This window comes from Pleurodeles waltl, chromosome 3_1 (genome assembly GCF_031143425.1).
Source record: "Pleurodeles waltl isolate 20211129_DDA chromosome 3_1, aPleWal1.hap1.20221129, whole genome shotgun sequence".
NCBI classification, from domain to species: Eukaryota; Metazoa; Chordata; class Amphibia; order Caudata; family Salamandridae; genus Pleurodeles; species Pleurodeles waltl.
The window spans coordinates 1,640,219,102-1,640,237,790 of NC_090440.1; the positions used below are offsets into that span (position 1 = coordinate 1,640,219,102).

At 43.6% G+C, this 18,689-nt stretch overlaps 1 protein-coding gene across 1 annotated transcript in view; it reads left to right on the forward strand.

Moving 5' to 3' along the window:
- The window catches only part of CYBRD1 (cytochrome b reductase 1), a 103,885-nt gene that overhangs the window by 46,557 nt on the left and 38,639 nt on the right, over positions 1-18,689 (forward strand). The window contains exon 2 of the mRNA XM_069225326.1: positions 4,479-4,687. Within this exon, the coding sequence (XP_069081427.1) occupies positions 4,479-4,687 (209 nt within the window). The remainder of the gene's footprint in view (positions 1-4,478; positions 4,688-18,689) is intronic.

An 18,689-nucleotide genomic window follows, 5' to 3' on the forward strand; every position in this document is an offset into this window, starting at 1 on the left:
TAGTAGAAAATTATGACTTTGAAAGCTCACTTAGCAAATAGAAAATCAGTCGAAAGAAGGTGATTTTGGAGACTGTTCTAACGGGTAGAGTGGAAGTTCTACAATATTTATTTTTTGATGGTGCTTTTTTCATGGTGTATTGAGAAATATTAATTTGCATCTGCATTAGCGAAAAAAGTGTAGGTTTATAGAGGAGCAGGGAATGCAGAGTGGAAGCAGAGTTTCATATTTTTTTTATCTCTTACGCTTGGCACTGGAAACTGAATCCAGTAAAAACATTGTGTTCGCTAAATGCTGCATATTTCAGAAGCAGAACTCAGTAGAAACTCAGCGTCTATCAGAACCTAGCAGTGTTAGAGGGTCTACCTAGTGCAGACTGCACCAGCTCGGAGCGTGATTATGTAAATTACACCTTGGGAAGCAGGAGAAATCCCATTTAAAAGGCCGCATAACGGGCCGTGTTATTGCACTACAGAAACTGCTCACCAGGCAGATACATTGGCACACATTGTGTCAACTTAAACCAGCGCTGGAATATGAATAAATGTACTCCGGGAACCCATAAATTGGGGTCAAAGGGTGGGAGAGAAATTGGGGTGGAATTACGAGGGACAGAGCTCGAAAAGCAGAGTCTGACGGTAATCTTATATATATATATATATATTTTTTTTTAATCTGCTGCACAGCAATTGGAAACAAGAATGTAAATATGTATGTGACACAAAATCTTTCCTAACTTACTTAATCCGCCACAAAGAGGCTGCATTTTAAAATATCTTAAAGGGTTAAAATACCTGCTGCAGATATATATGTGTAGCAATATTTGAGGAGATATAATGGTGATAAGATAACTCAAGTGGTTAACAGTTCTGAGACAGGTCTCGGTTTTGTCCAGTTACAGTTTTTTTGCATTTTGTTTTTATTTTGAAACATCACATTACATGGTGTATTGAGCATGAACGAGTGTTACACATTCAAACAGTACACTGGCACTACTACATATGATCCTGTAAATTTAATCATGTTACAGTCTGTGACAATCACCGGATATACTATTTTGAATCAACTTGTGGTAGGTTCCATTGTGTTTATGTGGTCGCACCTCCCTTCGTCCCTACGCCACCATTGTCTTCCCACTGTGTTGGGCCCCGTTGTCAGTGCCCCTGCTAGTCCTCCCCACCTGGGTCCCAGGGCCCCCAAAGCTTTTTAAACGTATTTTCGTTGCCTCTCCCCCTGTTCACTTCTTGTTCAATTATTTTACATTGAGCCATTCCCTCTTCCCACTTTCTGGAGGATGGGTGTGTCTCACTTTCCCAGCTCTGGGAGATGTCGTGTTTTGAAGCCATGAAGCCCCCATTTACCAGAAGCTTCTGATATCTCAGAAGCTCCAAGGACCCCCAAATGCCCAGCAGGGCCACCTGGTTGTCCGGTCAAAAGGTGTTCCCACCACCCCTCCCTTCCAGGGAGTACTTCACATATTCCCAGAAAGGGCGTATACCCGGGAAATGCCACCTTTTGTGGATAAATGTGCCGTTGTGTCCACATTTCCCTAGACAGCCCATTTGGTGGAGTAATGTTCTGGTGTAATAAGTTATGTGAAGTAACTTCAGTTAAATTAACCAGAAGCTGCCCTTAATGGTCACTACTGCGGGAGGCCCAGTCATTCACCCAGCTTCCAGTTACAGTTTTGACTCATAAAATAACAGAAAGGGTTATTGTCTCCGCTGCACGGCACGTCAGGTAACATTCAGGTTACAGATGTGTATTTAATCTGATTAGCAGGCTCCTGCTTTTGACACTGAAATAATTTTCTTCCTTCCATTTCATACATTAAGGTCCTTCTAATACAGCACAGTGATCTATTTACCGTAATCAAGGAGCTGCATGCAAACTGTAAGTCATGGGCTTAGGTCCTATTGTTTTTGTGTCAACCTGTTATTATTCTTAGATTAGAAAGAAGGGTTCCTTTGGGAGGTAACAAAGTATTGTCAGTATAGACAACCACAAACACTGCTTTATGTTTTATATCCTGACTTTGTGTTTATCCATACTTTTTACTCTTAACATATAACGTCTACCAGTATGGACATTTTGTGATTCCTACCCCATATGACTCTCATTAGCTTATGCAACATTTCCTGTATATTGATTTACCCACTTGTATGATTTATTGTGTGTGATGTAAAGCACTCTGACACCCTACTCTGGGATGAGTAGCACTGTAAAGGAATTAAATAAAAAATTAGTAGATGCTTTTTAAATGCTTTTTAAATCATAATTTGAGTAATTTCTCATACAGACAGTTCTTGCATTCTTACAGTGCATGCACATCCCCTACATTGGGGGGTTGAACAAAGTCAAAAACCTGCCTCCAAGTCATAGTTTCTTTTTAAGTGATATGCTATGTGACTTTGTTTTCTTCCTCTGCATTGAAATCTCGGTATTAGGTTCCAGATGGCCATACATGAACAAAAGAAAGTCTGATGGCTCTTTAAATCAGGCCTTTGTTTTGAGCCCAGCTGGATGTGAAAATAAAAAAGCCTACTCTTTGCCTGCAGGTTTCTGCAACGAACTGAGTGCAGACAACTTGCAGACACTGCTAAATTAAGTACTGGTATTGGATAATGACACCAGGACAAATTCAGCATGTTTCCGTGGTTTGACGGCTGTGCTTAATTTGAGCCGATGGCTACTGGTGGGGGCACAGCAGTTATTTCTGAGAACCTGCACTTATTTTCTTAATTTTAAGAGTAAAAGAGGTAAAAACACATAAACAGCAAAGATGGAGGAAGAGAAAGATGGGAAAACCGTCTCAAAGGAAGAAAACAACCTGCAAGAGTGAGCCGAAGGGGCAGCGGTGTCTGGCAGTGGATTTAAGAGTGCTGAGGTTGTATTCTGTACATGCACATTTAATTTAACCAGCTACGTGTTTCAGAACAGAGCTTTGGGCACTGGCACTCTTTCGCTTACAAATGAAGCTCTGGTCGACAGATCCCAGATCTGGCCCAGTAATTGCCAGAACCGGGACTTGGTGAGATCCCCGTCTTCTAGCACTGGGCTGCTCACCTCTCTTGAGCAAGGACTGCTAGAGCAGTGGTCTCATCTGTTAGAGAGATTGAGGAAGGAGGAGCTGAGTCATCTTGTGACAGCAAAGGTCTCCTATGGGGGATGAGGAAGACAACACTTTGAAAACGTGGACCCCTTCCTGGTTGTCTACAACCTGTGCCTCTCTGGGGGGTTTCTGTGCTGATGCATATTCCTTAAGTGATCACCAAGGTAAAGAGTATGAAACACTGCATCAGACATTGGTATTCACTATTTATCTTTTGGTTTTCCACTGCCGGTGCCCTAACAAAACCTTCTAGCTGAGTGAATTTTACTTGTCATTTTTTCAGCTGAAATAATATATATAGAGGATACATAATGGGTGACTTTGTAATATGGTTCAGTATTGCCGTTGACAGGTTTGCTGACATCATAAGCCACAAGGTCAATAGCTGAGTGGTTTATAAATGTCACCAGAACCCCTATATTGCAATGCAGGACCATGTTACATGTAACCCACTATATAGTTTTATATTACCTATTTATTTTTTAGTAATAAGCGTGAAAAAGTTGTTTTCTTCAAAGTGCAACTAGTAATAGATGCTGATTAGAAATATAATCTTTGGGTATTGTTTGTCTTTCTTGAATAAATGTATGTTAAAACAATAGGCTAGGGGGCGGGCAAGTGAATTTAATGATTCTCTGGCTGCAGCACTTACCTCCTAATTATGTATTTCCCACTGTAGCTGCATAATTTGCAGGTTTCATAAAAAATATTGTTTCTTGCAAAATGGGGGAAAATAATAGTCAGAGAAAGTGGTGCACAATTTGTATTTTTGTTGCATACTTTGGTCCTCCATATCCCATAATCCTAGGAACCCAGGCGACGGTAATACACTACAGAGCGCTTTGGTGGGTTGATATTATGATGATGAAATCCTAATTCGCAGGGAACCTTGTCATGTTTTCCATATCGTTTTCCATCATGATGAAATACGTTTATGTACCCTTCCTTGTGTGTGTGTGTGTATATATATATATACATATATATATATATATATATATATATATATATATATATCTCTAAAAAAAAATGTAGCTTTCTCTATATATGCATGTATATGCATATATACGTATAATATATACATATATATATTATATATATATAGGTATAATAAATATATGTAACATGCACTTATTTTCCAAATGTTGCAAGGTTAGTTTCATACGTCTATTGATCGACACACACCTTCCATAGAAAGCAGTGAAGAGTTTACTCTGCAGAAGTGTAGCAATGCCATACTAATGGCTATTTGTGCTCTTTGCAAATATCAAATAACAAAAGCAAGCGGATTTCTATTCTTTGATGTATGAACCGTTGTCAGCCGGAATCAGCAGCCGCTTGTTCCCATGTACGTCTTCGTTTCTTTCAGCGATCGTCGTGTACCGCTTACCCTGGACGTGGAAATGCAGCAAGCTGCTGATGAAGTTCATCCATGCTGGGCTGCATTGCATTGCCCTGATTCTCGTGGTGGTGTCCCTGGTCGCTGTGTTTGATTTCCACAATGCCAAGAGCATTCCCAACATGTACAGTCTGCACAGCTGGGTTGGACTCACTCTCGCTATCCTTTATGCCATGCAGGTCAGGAAACCGTTTTATTTTTTCAAATGTATTCTTTTATTCTGCACAGCCACGTTTTTTCGCAATCAGTGAAAGAATAGTAGAAATTGGCTGAATCGCGGGAGGTGGGAGTGAGTAAATGAAGCGCCCGTGTTCCTGTCCACGCGGGACGCCGCTCCTAAAAGCGGACATTCCATTGAAGGTGGCTATGTGTGTGCAGTTGATTTCAGACCTTCAGAACACATCTTTTTTCTGGTGCACCATAGTTTTTGATGAAAATTTCCATATTGTGCCTTTTTGTAGTTTTTTGTTTCTGGTGGAGATCCTCTGCCCACACGGTATTACTCCTGGATTGCTACAACTAGAAGCTCTATGAAAGTGACGCCATCAAAATGTATTTGGAAGCAGAGGCTCCTGTTTGGTTAACAATAGCCCTCGTGCCGAAGTTGGCCGTCACTATCTCTAAAATGGTTTATCAAAAACCTTGCCTTTGCCGTACATGTAACAGACATTCAAGAACACATGCAAATGTTTAAACTACTTAAAATATTAAACGTGATCTGTGTTAATTAAGTTATAACAAATATAATACAATTTCTTGATATCGTTTCTATTAAACTTGTTTTTCAAACGTTGACTGCCTGAACTACATCCCTGCATCCAGGAGTCATGAAGTAATGTTCTAGGGTGGGGGCGGAAACACAGTCAGTCGGAAAAATGATTAAATCCGCTCATTAAGTAATCCCTTTTGCCCACAGGCTGCCCTTTGGCTGATTTTGATCAACAACTATTTCAATAATGGAATGCGTTCTATCTGCAAATCATCGGTACTGGAAAGGGCAGTTAATGTGACTCCCACATATGCAAATATTTTACCAAGGAGTATGATGAGGGATGTGCTCTATCTAATAATCCCTTTTGTGCACATAATATGTAGGCTGAAGAGGTGTTTGTTTACAATGTGTCCTAGTCGTGACCAAAAATTGCTGACTTTTTTATCACAAGAGTAAAGTTGGATCTCCTGCTAAGCTTACAGTGACATTTAGTAAAACAAAGCGAATAGTGAATCTAAATGCGTCAGTCTACATAAATAATAGAACGCCGGAAGTCAAAAACGACAGGAAGACCACACAGCTCACCAGCATGGTAGTCATTTTCTCAGGGTTTCTGCTAGTGATTGGAATTTTGGATAACACGGAATTAATTTTTTTGAGTGGGCAGTTTACAAATCAGAATTTCAAGGCAGTAAGAAAGTACTGGAGGTAGACGGAAGTCAGTTATTACAGCATCAGTGTTAGCCAGAAGAGAGCCTGGAAACTGTCCTTTCCTTACAACTGAGCAAGGTACAAGTACACGATTGTGTGGCTTTAAACGAGTCTAGGATGCACCTTACCACCAACAGGTAAAAGAGGTCTTCTACAAATTTTATGTGGCAAAATATTTGGATTATTTGTGGGCACAGTTGTGTTTCGAAGTCAATGCTGAGGTCATCCCCATCACCCTGTTTGAAGGCTGTGGTGGGGTCTATATGTGAGAGGCTCAGTGACGTCCTGGATGAGAAGCAGAACAACCTGGTTATATACCCGGACACTGCAAAAAATAACTAAGCTAACTAAGCTTCCAGCTTCTAGACCCATCACTGTTGCAAAAAATGGCACTTCGCCTTCGAGGGAAAACCATACTCACCTCATCCTCTACCACCACCAATCCTAAAACAGGCATATGGCTACCAGTCCTTATTTCCCACCAGTGCCTTCTGCACCTCCTCCATCAAACCTCCTCTATCTCCACACTCCTCACCATCTGACACATCGCACATGGACTCTGGTGTAGGGAACTCCCACTGCCCTCAGGACACAGAGAAGGAGCCCCTTATGCCACACGGGTGAGAGGATCCTTGGGAAGACAACATAGTTGAATCGCAGACCGACTCAGTCCTTGAGCCCTACCCAGCCAAGCCATCCCCACCAAATGATACCTCGACATATCATCCAGTGATACAGAGGGCAGCTCAATGTCACTAGGTCCAGCTGCACACAGCAGGGGATGAAGAGGATTTCTTGCTTTAAACCCTGTCAAAAACTGAGGGGTTAGTCATTTATATGCCTATGCATAACAGCATGTTCAAGTCCATGGCAGACACTTTCCAGAACCTATCCAAGGCCAGGGTTGTAACTGCACTGCCGAGAAGAAGTACAAGCCAGCTCTACAAAACCTGACTTACTTTAGTGGCACTATCATGCTTGACTTTTTGGTGGTACTTACTGCACTTTGAGAGGGCCTCTGCTCAGTCCACAGGGGATGCGCCCCCACCGCGTAAGGAATTAAACAACCATTGCCATAACCAATAAGTTTCACCTATGCTAGAGGCTGCTGTTCAGCATGGCTAAAGGTTAGAGGCATGGACTGTTGCAGAGTGGAATAAGGGAGAGTAGAGTGTTGTAGAGTGGATTGTTTGAAGTAAAATGTCATAGAGTGGAGTGGGGGAGTAGAGTGTCATAGAGTGGTGTAGGGGGAGTAGAGTGTCTTAGAGGGAATTTGTTGAGTTAGCGTCGTGGAGTAGGGGGAGAAGAGTGAAGTAGAGGGGAGTAGGTGGAGTAGAGAGTCTTAGAGCAGAGTATGGGAAGTAGAGTGTCACAGAGTGCAGTAGAGGGAGTAGAGTGTGTTAGAGTGGATTTTGTGAAGTAGAGTGTTCTGGAGTGGAGTAGGAAAAAGGAGAGTGGAGTAAAGGGGATTTGTTGAAGTAAAGTGGAGTAGGGGGAGTAGAGTGCCATAGAGTGGAGTATGGAGAAGAGTGTCATAAAGTGGAGTAGGGGAGGTATAGTGTTGTAGAGTGGATTTGTTGAAGTAGAGTGGAGTAGTGGGAGTAGAATGGAGGTGGGGAGTAGAGTGTCACAAAATAGAGTAGGAGGATTAAGGTGTTGTCGAGTGAATTTGTTGAAGTAGAGTGTCAGAGTGGAGTACGAGGAATAGAATGGAGTAGGGGGAGTAGAATGTCCGAGTGGAGTAGGGGGAGTAAGGTGTCAGAGTGGGTTTGTTGAAATAGTGTCATATAGTGGACTAAAGGGAGTAGAGTGTCAGAGTGGATTTGTTGAAGTAGAGTATCGTAGAGTGTCGAGAGGGGAGTAGACTGGGGGAGTAGAGTGTTGTAGAGTGGATTTGTTGGAGTGTTGTATAGTGAAGTAGACACGTAGAGTGTAAGAGTGGAGTAGAAGGAATAAAGGGTTGTAGACTGGAGTAGAGGGAGTAGTGTCATAGAGCAGAGTAAGGGAGCAGGGTGTCATTCAGTTGAGTAAAGGGGAATAGAGTTCAGTGGTTCAGTTGCAGAGAGTGTGGTGTAGTGTCACTGAGTGGTGTAGAGTGCTTGGAGTGGATTGAGGTAGTGGGGTGGATTGAACTGGAGTAGAGTGGAGTGCAGTAGGGTATGGTAGGGTGGATTGGAGTAGAGAGGGATGGGTTGGTGTAGAGGGGAGTGGGGTGGATTGTGGTGGATTGGATTGAAGTGGATTGGATGGGGTGAATTGGGTTGGAGTAGGGTGGATTGAACTGGAGTGGGGTCGATTTAATTGGGGTGGATTGGATAGGAGGGGTGGATTGGAGTGGGGTGGATTACATTGGATTGTGGTGGGTTGATTGGATTTGAATGTATTGGATTAGACTGGAGGGGGGTGGATTTGACTGGAGTGAGGAAGATTGTACTGGATTGGGTGGATTGGGTAGATTGGATTGGAGCGGGGTGGGTTGGATTGGAATGAAGTGGGTTGCATTGGAGTAGAATGGGTTGGATTGGAGTGGGGTGGGTTAGATTGGAGTGGGGTGGATTGTGGTGGATTGATTGGAGCAGGATGGATTGGGGTAGATTGGATTGGGGTGAAGTGGATTGGATTGGGGTGGATTGGAGTGGGTTGATTAGTTTGGGTGGATTGGTGTGGGGTGGATTGGAGTGGGCTGGATTGGTGTGTACTGCATTATTATGTGTCAAACCATAATTTCGGAATTTACATTCAACAAAGAAACAATGTTGCTTTGCAACATTTAGAACAAGATAAACATAATCTTTTGAGAACAGTGCCCACTAGCAAAAAGCAAAACATGAGTGCAAAATTAGACTTGGCAAAATAAAAGAACGGTAAGTATAAAAAATAAAACTTTGCAGTTTTGTTTGTCCTACTGGGCACGTTTTTGCTAGTCACATGCCTTCTGTTTGTATGGCACTATAGGTTAAAAAGAACAAATTAGTACCTCAATCACATTGAAAGCAGCGGACTGGCACTTATTAAGTTGAATAAATCAGTGGTTGGTCCCTGCTCCACAGAAAGGAATGGAAATTATGCTTGGCCTGGACTGATCAATTGAGAGGCTGTAAAGAATATTGCCAGGCAGGCCAACATATGGTAAGCAATGAGCAGGATCCAAGCCCTTGTTGATAACAATGTCTCCCAACGCATGCACAAGCCCTTGCTATAGCAAGCTTGACACTAAAAAGATTGATGCGGCAGGGAAAAGGGGAGCTTTTGGGGCAGCCCCTCATTGAAGGATTACAAATTTGGTGGGCCTCCTCTCTTGGTACGACCGGTAACATTTGAAAGCAACACAGGAGCTCATCAAGCACCTTCCCAAGGCTTACCTCAAGAAGGGAGAAGGTGAAGCACTGGCTAAAAACCATCAGCAGCACTCATATAAGGTGTGCCATTAATGCTGTGGACACAGCAGCTAGAAGGCATTGACACTAGCCTATTACTCTGTAGGCATGCCTGGCTTAGAGTGTCGATATTTTGGGCAGAGGTGCAATAGCACTGTCTGAATGTACTCTTTGATGGTCAGCATCTTTTTGGCCCACAGGTCAATTAGATGCTTTAAAACACTCCTACATTGCCAAGTTCTGCCTTACAGTCCCGCATACCAAAGCCTGCTTTTTGTAAGCAGTACACTAGGAGAGGCAAAAGACAAGGGGGTGCCAGACAAAGGCAGCCCTTACAACTCTTTTAACCCACCCATTTCAGGACCCTCAACAAGGTAAGTCCTTTCAGAGGCAATGGTAGAGCCAGCAGCACATCTGACACCACCAAGGTTTCCTCTGCTACCAAGCAGGGACTCTTTACCTTTCTCCCGATCACACGACACCTCTCTGGGAAGGACGATCAAATGTCACCAGCAAGTGTGGCTGTATGTACAGATGCTGCGTATACTGCTGCCATCTAGTGTTGGGCTCGGATGATGCAAGTTGTTATTCTTTGAAGAAGTTTTTTGAGACATGGAGTGCTGAGTGATTTCTTCCTTAACAGGAAAGGTGCATGAGCATTTACTCAATTGTTAGATTGTTTTTTTCCGCCATTGGGTTCAGATGTGTACTAATGGGACTTATGGATTTAGTGTATGCCCCTGTCATTCTTTGGGCCCTCATTATTCAACCTTCCACTCCTGCCTCTTAGAACGACTTTACAGCTTCGCTTTTGACTGTTTATCCTTCACTCAAATACATTTTGGAGCCCCGTTTTGCAACACTGGGTTCCCAATCCTGGGGCACCCATGCCCCTCCAAAGTCCCTTGCTTTTGGTTTCCAGTTTTGAACATCAGAGAATGTCAACATGTAGTAGGTGATGGAACGGAAGCCATCTGGGAAATGCTGTCGAAGCCCAGCTAAGTATACTTAGGCTGACCACTTTTATATCTGCAACCTCTGTCTCCAAATCCAAGCATGCTTACCATCTTGCCTTTTTGTACAATAAGATCCTTAGTTCTTGGAGAGACGGGCATCTCCACAACTGATTCAGGAAAAGATGGGGGAAAAAGTTTCAGAAAGGAAAACCATTTCTAATACTACTATAGGCTGTGTCCTTGACCATGCTGACATGGCTGTTTGGGGAGTAAACACCTCCATCATACTCCGCTGTCACTGTTGGCTTAGCACATCTGGCTTTAAGCCAGAGGTCCAGCAATATCTCATCAACCTGTCATTTGTGGGAGAGAACTTCTTAGGACCACTGGCTGATGAAATGCTAGAAAAGATCAAGGAGGACACCAATATTATAAAGTCAGTGGCTGCCCTGCAGATCCCCGCTGACTGGAGCTCCTTTCATGAGCAGTACTGCAGGGCAGGAGCCCAGGCCACTTCCCTTGACCAAACACAAACAGCATGTCATACCACTAGGATGGTAGAGGCTAGGGGCTTGCAGCATTCAGGGGTAACAACTCCAACATCGGTTGTGGTACAGGGATTGTTAACTAAAGGAGCCTCAGTCTCCAAACATTGACTTACCCCACACACCTACACCATCATACACCTGTCAGGGAAAAGTTGCAGGATTTCCTTCCACACTAGGAGGAAATCATTTCAAATTAGTGAGTTCTTGTGATCACTTGGCACGAGTACGGCCTAGAACTTCTTTCAGCCCAAAAAACATCCCATATGCCATAGCTTTCAGAACACCGCCTTCTACTAGAGGAGGTCCAAAGCCATCTCCTAAAAGGAGCAATGAAGCCAGTACTTCATCATGACTAGGGCAAGGGGTTTACTTCTGATATTTCCTTATCCTAAAAAAGGATGACACTCTGAGGCCAGTCATAGATTTCCCCCTCAACAAGTACATCCTCTCAGAACATTTCCACATTTCCACATGGTAACCCTGCAGAATGTCATCCTTCTGCTGCAACAAGGTGACTTCATGACAGCGCTAGACCTCAGGGACATATACCTATCAACCCTGCTCATTGTTGCTACCTCTGCTTTTTGTTAAGTGGTCAGAACTACCAAATCAAAGTGTTACCATCCTGGGTCACCAAGAGCCCCAATGTGTTCTTCACAAAATATCTAACAATAGTAGTGGCCTGCCTCTGAAGGAGATGCACCTATGTGTTTCCCTATCTAGATGATTGGCTTATCAAGAATGAAGGCAGGCAGGAGTGCCTAGCCCACACTCAAGTTTCCATCTCCCTTATCCATAGCTTGGAGTTTACTATAAACACCAACATGTTATCTCTAACCCCTCCAAGTGCAACCATTTTTTGAGTCCATTTTAAATGCTGTCACTGGCAAGACTTACAAAGAGTGCTAGTTTTTCAGATGCTAATCAATCAAATTATCAGCTCACAGCCAGGCCAGTAATAGTTCTCCTGGACAGGATGGCCTCATATATAGCCATACTTCTCCATGCTAGGCTCCATAGGCACATGTTTCCAGAGTGCCTCCCTCCACAGTGATCAGAGGCAGAGGGTCACTGGGAAGATCAGGTGTTCATAAGGACCAGTGCCCAACGCTATGCTGTGGGGGAACAGCAGCAACCTGTTGCAGGGCAGATCCTTCATAGATCCCATCACCATTACCTTGGACACCTCTCACTTGTCACAAAACATGACAAGTTATGAGTTGTGTCCTCCTTACCAAAGAGATCTCCACATCAGTCATGTAGAGCTTCTAGCTGTTTACCTAGCTCTCAAAGCCTTCTTTTAGGAAATACAGTGCAAGTTAGTCCTAGTCGAAACAGACAATATGACTGCCATGTTTTGCAGAAGCAAGAGTGGACCCATTCTCCATAGCTCTTAGTGTTAATCTACTTAATATGGCATCTTTATCCCTACACTAACTGCTGTGGTTGCTGACTTGCAAACAGGGAACACTCCTCACTATTTAGAATTCCTGTGATCTAGGTTATTATGAAATTCCTTTAAAAGTTATTCCATCCAGGGTTCCACCTGTCCCTGTTGTTCTCAGAGACTAATGGAACCTCTTTTGGAACCATTACACTCTTGCCCTTTGCAGTTCCTCTTTGTAAAGTTGATTTCCATTTAACTATTACATCTTTAAGGTGTGTAGGTGAACTACAAGCTCTTACTTTGAAAGTACCTATCTTTCAGGTGCAATAGGATCGTCCTTAGCACTAACATTAAGTTCCTTCCCAAACTCAAATCTCAGTACTAACTTTACTAACAAAAGTTACCCACCCAGACATCCAGCTTTGCATTGGAAGAATTAGACTTTTTTCCTCAACAGCTATTTCTCCCTTTGCGAACCCTCATACGTTAAGGGCCAATATCTAAAGATGGCAGAGCTTGGTGGATTGTCTTATGTATCCATTTCTGCTACCACAAAGCCAAAGCACCTCTACATATCCCTCTCAGGGCACACAGTACCTGTAAGAAAGGTGCAAAAATGGCTTTATTAAGTAATATTCTCATAACTGATATTTGCAAGGCAGCTACCTGGTCAACTCCTCATATGTTTGCAAAACATGATTGTGTAGATATTTCAGCCCACCAGCATGCCAGAGCTTACCTGAAAGCCTTTAGAAACATGTTTCAGACATCTCTATACTCCACTAGCTGACCACTGATTTACAGTCTGTGCGGAGCATGTGTATCTGCATCCACAAACGTTACAAACTGAAAATGTTACCCTGTTCTTAGCATGTAGTGCAGTAGATTCACATGTGCCCAGAGCCACTGTCTGTTGCATCTTCTTATCCTCAACCTTTATTGCACAAATATAATATGCATGACAGTCATACTTTCCTCACTCTCTACTCCATACTTACATGGTGTGAAAAACATCTAACAATGATGGAAGTCAATGTTTATTTACTATACCTTCTAAGGCAGGAGTTGCTCAACACCTTGTGACTCAAAAGACAGAAAAAAAAAGTAAAATTTTGTTCGTGGCATGTCATTGTTGCTACACATGCTATGCATACTCCTGCCATCTACTGTTGGGCTCAGACCTGTGCAAATTGTTTTTCGTCAAAGAAGTCTTTGAAGTCAGAAGGTAAAATAGTGACTCCTCCTATGACTGCTAATGCCATGGGCATCAGCTCCATTGTTAGATTGTTTTCTTCTGCTGTCGGGTTTGGATGTGGATCGCTGAAGCTCTGAGTTGACGCCGTGTAGTGGTGGTCGTCAGGGCCTTTAGTTTCTTCCACTCCTGTTGGCAAGAAACAATCGTCATTCTGCAATTTGTTTTGCTTCTTTCAAGGGTATGTCAGTTCTGTGTCCTGGAGCTTTCGTCCTTGAAAATGCACAGACCATGATGCAAAAGTCTCCTTTTCAGTACTGTCCACAGTATTACTCAAAGTACCTGTGGACAGATGATTAGCAGGTGTGAAACCTTTGATTTTCGTCAGAGCACGATGAGACTTCTTGCCCTGCCTGTCTCACTTTAAATTTAAGAAGTATTTAAATTGCATTTAAATAGCGCTTACTACCCCTGAAGAGGTATTGAAAGTCTTAATGGTGAGTAGCATGCTAACTGGGAGCCGAAAGTTAGTGGTCTATCCATTAGTTTTTGGGTTAGTTTCACATGCTCATTTCATGCATTCACTCTAATTTATTTATGATACCTTATTGGCCCAGATGTGATCTTCGGAGGTGGCCATTATGATAAGCAATTGCTTGCCGGAATTAATAGATAGTATGGTTTCCAAAAAGAGCTTAAGATAGATAGGAATGAGAATTAGAGTAATTTACATACAGAAAAACCAGGGAGAAAGTAGAAGGGAAGAAGGGGTGCATTTAAACATTAAGGGCTGAAAGTAAGTAAAAGTTTCATTGAAGGTCAATTTTTCTTGCCGAATTTTAAGGAAAATAGCAGGTGGATAATTTTTATTTGCAATTTATGGATGCAAACCTGTTGAACAGTAAACAGTTTTAAATTCTGCTCATAATGAACACAGTCTTGTTAGAGACATTTGAGAGGTGACACAGCACTTTCCAAAGTGAACAAGGACACTCAGTGCTTGTTGAGTTCCCCTGACTGTCAAGCAGTGCAACAAAAAAGCACATTCCTGTACCCTCAATTACAATTTGGGAACACTCCAGAGAGACCCCTTTTATACATCTACTATGGCAGTATATTCAATACTATAAAGTATTGTTACAGTTTATGGAAATCAAATGCACCATACATAAACTAAACATATAATATCAAAGATATGTTATGTAAACACCCACCAATATAGCAAGGCAGTTGATAAACACAATTCAGCAACCATTAGTATATACAGTGCATGTTTGTGACCCATTTAATATCTGGTTGGGAGGATGCAGTCCCCTGCATCCACCTAAAGAGCACTCCCACAGAATAGATACCTTGTCTAGACGAATGGACATTCTGTGGAAGAATGGATGTGTCTGAGGTTACCATCATCTTCTAGTACCCACCTTGCCCCTTAGTGGCTTTACTGGCACGATCGTCGACGTGCTCTTCACACCATGGCACAGCGACATGATTTTGACACACCAGACATCTTCAGCAGGGACTTCTTAGGGGAAGCAGAGGTTGGCTCATCTGCTGACCAGTTACCTTCCTTCAGCCTAGAGCTGAGTTCTCCCTCCAGTTCCGAAACAAACGATCACCAGCTTCAGCCGGCGCAGCATCAGAAGACAGCAAATGGGGGTAGGGTTCCACAATCTGGTTTGCTTCGACCATACCACCAAGTTGAACACTGCCCCTCTGGGGGTCAGCCCTCAAGCCCATAACCCAGCCAGCAGCCTTCTTGTCCACCACTGCCTACCAGCCATGACCGGCACCAGCATTAGACTTTGGAGCAGACTCTGTCTCCACTCCTGGTGTAAAACAGCCACACAAGACCCAGCCTTCCTCAAAGCTGGCACGTAAGGGCTCATAAGAGCATACAACACTCAGTATCAAAACATTCTTCGACCATCAACTGCTCATTCCTCTGCAGACTCCGAGGCATATGACCAACCCATTCTGCAGCGTCTCCAAGAGGAGATGAACACTCCGCAGAAACAACTATTTATTCACCAACAAATGGACAAGATTTCTCCGAAGCCACCACCAAAGGTGCAGGAGACTCTTCCTCGCAAAAGGAAGCCTACATTTGAGTAGCAGTTATTTCTAGAGCCTCCACCACCTCCAAATCTGCAAAAACATCAAGATAGGGGCTCTAATTCTCTACCTTCTTGCCCCACCGTTTCTCCCCCTCCTCATCCACCATATTCTACTACTCCATCCTCTCCATCACTAAGTCCACCCCAACACCTTCTGCAGAGGGTTCCCCTCATTTGTCCTACAGGGAGAGACTATCCCTTGGACGGTTATGACACTGTTCCCCTGGTGACAATAAGCCCTGACTTGTACCCACCAAAGCCATTCCCTCAGGATGACATCACCTCGTACAACAAGGTTATTCATAGTGCAGCTGCCTTTCACAAGGTGGATCTTCACACAATTCCTGAAGTGGATAACTTCTTAATTATAGTGCTATCTAACACCCAGTGTTAAGTTCAGTATTTCCCCATGCTCAATGGCATGTTAAAGACTGCTGAGGATACCTTTAAGGCCCTGGTGAAAGCTAGTGTGGTTACGCCGAGGGTGGATAAAAACTATAAACCCTCCCCCTCAGAACCTCTCTTACAGAACGAGTCAACTCCCACCAGACTCTTTAGACGTGCATACTGCTCATAAGTGAACTAATGCCCAAGGTACCAGAGATACCCCACCACCAGATAAGAAGAGTAAAAAGATCAGCAGGGGGAAACAGATGGTCACTCAATTTGCCACCCACATGCACATTGTCAGAACTAAAGGCTTACTCCCCAGATATGATAGGGCCCAGTGGGATGAGACGGGGGCCTGAACCAGCACCGCCTGGCTTAGTATAGATAGCGGCCACAAGAGTATGTCACAGAAGGTCAGATAGTTTCTAATACCACCATCAGGTGTGCTCTTGACTTGGCTGACACCGCTGTCAGAGTTATTAACTCAAGTATCCTCATTCACCATCATGCCTGGCTCCGGGTCTCTTGCTTTAAACCAGAGGTCTAGCAGCATTTGATCAACCTACCCATTGTCATGGAACACCTCTTTGAGCCACAGGTTGATCAGATGCTAGAGAAAATCAAGAAAGACAAGGACATGGCTACGTCAATGGGGGTAATGTCATGTACTACATTCAAAAACAAGGAGGCTCGCACTCTCCCCACCTTTCTGTCAGTGCAGAGCGTTTGGTGTTGGGCAGTTCACCAAAGAATACATTTGTTTGTATCTACCTTCCAGGAGTGGACAATGATTTCGCAGACCTGCTAAGCAGGAGTGGGAACTCTACCCGCAAGTCCACGAGGAGGAACTCCACCTGCAAGTTCTATTCCTGTACTTCCAGCTTTGTAGGTTCCCCGAAGTAGATCTGTTTGCAACTGCTGAAAATGCCAAATTTCCAAACTTTGCCTCCAGGTTTCAGCTCCCACTATCCATGGCCTATGCACTATGGATGCACTCGTCAGGGATATTTGCATATGCTTTTTCACCTCTCCCACTACTTTCATATGTGGATCGGAGGTTATGGCAAACATCCCTCACCCTCATCTTGGTGGCACCCATGTGGGCGAGACAACTGTGGTTCACAACCTTTCTCAAGTTGTCTGAGGTCCCACACGAGAAGCTGCCCAAGCAGCCAGACCTCCTCAATCAGCAGTAAGGCATGCTTAGGCGCCCAAACTGCAGGCTACTCAACATTTCAATTTGGTTCCTGAGGTCTTAGAGTTTGGTTACCTTAATTTGCCTTGGAATGTATGTCCATCCTCAAGAGGCTGGTTGACTCACTATACAAGCCTGCTGTGCACACAAGCCTGATGTTATTGCCTACTCAAACACACTGACCCACTAAATCCTGCAGTGCAAACATTGCTTGCTACCTGCTTCAATTACAATGCTCAGGACTGGCTTTCATGTCTATTCATTTACACTTGACTGCCATTGCAGCTTACCTACAGAACAGGAAACACTCTTCTCCGTTCAGTGCCTTCTTGTACTATTTCTACAGAACAACAACACAACAGCTATTTGTTGCCTAACCAAACCACACAAGGTCAGTTCCCTTTCAAAAGCAGGGGTAGCTTGTTGGCTAGTCAAGTGCATGCAAACGTGCGATGCCAAGACCAAAACAGATCTCTCAGCTCCATCTAGGCCGCATTCTTCTCCTTTCTAGGTAATATCCCAATAGTTGAAGTCAGCCTCCGGGTCCACCCCACACACGTTCACCAAACGTGTGTGGATGTGTAAGCATGCCAGCACGAAAAAGTTGGCAAGGCTGTTCTGCGTACACTTTTTCAATCCTCTGCAACATCCTCTGGCTACCCACCGCATAGGGAAGAACTGATTTACAATCTATGCTCAGCATATGTATCTACAATTACACGTTATGAACAGAACATGTTACTTACCCTGTAATCATCTGTTTGTGGTATGTAGTGTTGTAGATTCATATGTGCCTACCTTCCTCCCCTGAAGCCTTGTTTACTTTTTTCCTTTCTACATTTACGTGCATGGCCATCTTCTTTCACTAGTATGCTCCATTTCTATCCTCACCCGCCTCAAATGAAAACAATTTAACAATGGAGCCGATGCCCATTCGTATTACCAGTCATAGGAGTCACTATACCTTGACTCGAAAGACGTCTTTGAAGAAAAACAAGTTGCATATGTCCGACCTCAACACTAGATGGCAGAAGTATGCACAGCGTGTGAATCTATAGAACTACATGCCACAAACAGATACTTACAGGTTAAATACCATTTTCTTCTGTTGCACCAGGAAAACATCACATTGGACCAGTGGTCCTCACCATAGTGCAGGAAGGGTACAACCTCAGATCCCACACACACCCTTCCAACACCCCCCCTGCAATTGTGTGCTCAGTTCAGACCATCTCCATCTTGTGGAGGAATCGGTGCAGGCACTTCTAGCAAAGTGTGCTATAGAACCTGTTCCCGTATGCCAAGGAGGGGCGGGCTTTACTCTCTATTCCTTGCTCCCACAAAGGACTGCACGCTTTGGCTGATACTCAACCTCTGACCACTGAACATGTTCATCTCCTCCTAACACTTTTACATGACTACATTGCAAAAAAACATCACTCTGCAGTGGAAAGGCACAGCTGCATGGGATCTGAAGGACACACACTTTCATACCCCAGTACATCCAGCACTTCATGGTACGTGTAAACCACTATTTACAGAGTGCCTGGCAGTCATGGCAGCCCATCTACACAGACATGTCATTCATATGTTTCC